Consider the following 2188-nt stretch of genomic DNA (forward strand, 5'->3'; position numbering starts at 1 on the left):
CATTATTATTATTATTATTGTTGTTGTTGTTATTATTATTATTATTTTCCCCTCCTTTTCTGTCCTGTTAAACTGTCTTTATCTCAACCCACGAATTTTACTCTTTTTTCCCGACTCTCTCCCCCATCCCACTGCGGGGCGGGGAGTGAGCGACCGGCTGCGTGGTGTTTAGCTGCCTGCCGGGTTAAACCACAGCAGGTATCAACAGGTCGGTCTCAGCATTTTACTAAGTGCCAAAAAAAAGAAGAAAAGGTTGACACGGCAGTGGCGTGCTGTGGCTGGCCTGGGCGGTGCTTGCCCACTGTTGGCTAGGCAAAGCTCTCCTGGGGGATTCCCCTGGCAGACAAGTTTGTTTCTTGCAGACGAAAGCAGTGCAACAGAGTCCCGTGTGATCCTTCACCCAATCTAGGCAAAGATCTTTGAAAGCTTCGAAAGACATGGATATTGCAAAAGAAAGGCAGATTTGGGATGTGTGGCCCCTTATGCTATTAGTAATCGATATGTGAGTAGATCTATTGAGTTCAGGGGAACTACAGACATCCACACCATGGGCCCGGAGCAGTAAATATTGGAAGATCAGCCTCGGAGCCTGCAGAATCACTGAGATTAGAAAAACAAACCAATGGAGCGCTATCATCTAACCTTTGGTCTCATTACGCTTAGGCAATCCTCCGAGTGCGGGGGGCAGTCTATTTTAAAAGCGGGAAGGTGAGCACTACTGGGTAAACCCAAGGAATCAGCTGGAGTAAAGCAGAGTAATGCCAGTGGATCTGCCCTGCGTGTAGCAGAGTTCCCAGCTGATTACATGGAACTAACAAACAATTGAGATGGCTGTAATTAATGCAGTGGGATAACTGGAGCTTCATAGCTGCTCTGCCACAACAGGTCACACCAATCCAGAAACATGATAACCTTTGTTGCTTACCTGTGAATAGCTGGTACTTCGCTGCTTCGCTTATCATCCGTGGAAGAAACGGCATTTACGGTAGAAAACCCAGGACTGCATTGCCCCATCGGTGTAAAATAACGCAAGGTACCTGCCAGGTAGTGAAAGCAGCCTGAGCCGTCCTCGTATCCAGGAGAGAAGAGTACGAAGGTGACGGGCTTCTCTGAAGTTCACATCTTCATCCAGTCTGTCCCTGCTTCGGTAGCCAAAGTCTTATCTGCAGGTTCTTGCTGTCCAACACGGGGAGTAAATACAAAGCTGTGTCGTTCACGAGTGTAGCTGCTTCATGTTAATACCCGAGATTCACTTTCAGTTCAAATTCCTAATGCTCCTTTGCTCTCCTTCTGTTTACAGAGAGCTTGGGACTACATTCTGAAATGCAAAACGAACATGAGACCACACCGGGGCTTTGTGAAACAGCTCTCAGACTGGGAGACCCAAATCTACGGGACCACGATCACAGACGTCTCTGAACCAAATTACTGACAGGTAGCAAAGAGAACACCCAGCGGGGAAAGGCGCTTCCCTGTCCGTACCACCGTGTCTGTAGAAAGTTACTTGAACCCTGTTTGAGAAAAAAGATCTTAACGTGATGGAAAGGCTTTCCTCTTTAGCTCTGTATTATTTGGGGTCAAGTTTTGGAGCCGATAGGGGAACTCACCTGTGCTGTAGAAGGTGGCAGTTTGGGGAAAGCAAGTCCTGCAGGGTGTGGCCCACTACGCACCGCCCGTCTCTTTTGTAAGCGAAGGGGATTGTAACCACGTTATCAGGCACGCTCGTTACCTCAGGTACGGGGAAGCCATTAGGGTTATCTCTGAAAAGGTTCGCCCCATCCGTAGCCTGGGATGGTAAATTTAGCGTTTGATTGCACCCGCATCCAGCCCGGAGAGGTGACGACAGAAATTTCCCCATTTCAGAAGTTCCTCCGCTCTGCGTGTGCCTCCTCAGCTGCCCGCGGGCGCGGACACGGCCTCCGGCAGACGCGCTGGTTGGATTGTCTAGCAAGACCACGCTTCCCCCTTGCCACCTTGTAAGACAACGGCCTAACCGCTTGGCACGGCCCGGAGCTTCGGAGCATCGATCCCGTTACGCGAAACCCAAGCTCGGTGCCGTCCCCTCTCTTGTAATTCTTCGCGTTGACGTCACAAAATAAAACCTTACGGAAAACGCTCCTGGGCTTTCCCTGCTCTCTGCGCTAAGGATTCACCGGGGGGGGTTTCATTTTGGACAATCCCCCTGGGT

At 50.0% G+C, this 2188-nt stretch overlaps 1 protein-coding gene across 1 annotated transcript in view; it reads left to right on the top strand.

The window, feature by feature from the left end:
* Positions 1-1471, top strand: part of STYXL1 (serine/threonine/tyrosine interacting like 1) — a 10286-nt gene extending 8815 nt beyond the window's left edge. Inside the window, exon 9 of the mRNA XM_009287414.2 lies at positions 1301-1471. Within this exon, the coding sequence (XP_009285689.1) occupies positions 1301-1432 (132 nt within the window). The 3' untranslated portion in view covers positions 1433-1471. The remainder of the gene's footprint in view (positions 1-1300) is intronic.
* The last annotated feature ends 717 nt before the right edge of the window (positions 1472-2188 follow it).

This window comes from Aptenodytes forsteri, unplaced genomic scaffold (genome assembly GCF_000699145.1).
Source record: "Aptenodytes forsteri isolate BGI_AS27 unplaced genomic scaffold, ASM69914v1 Scaffold188, whole genome shotgun sequence".
Classification (NCBI taxonomy): Eukaryota; Metazoa; Chordata; class Aves; order Sphenisciformes; family Spheniscidae; genus Aptenodytes; species Aptenodytes forsteri.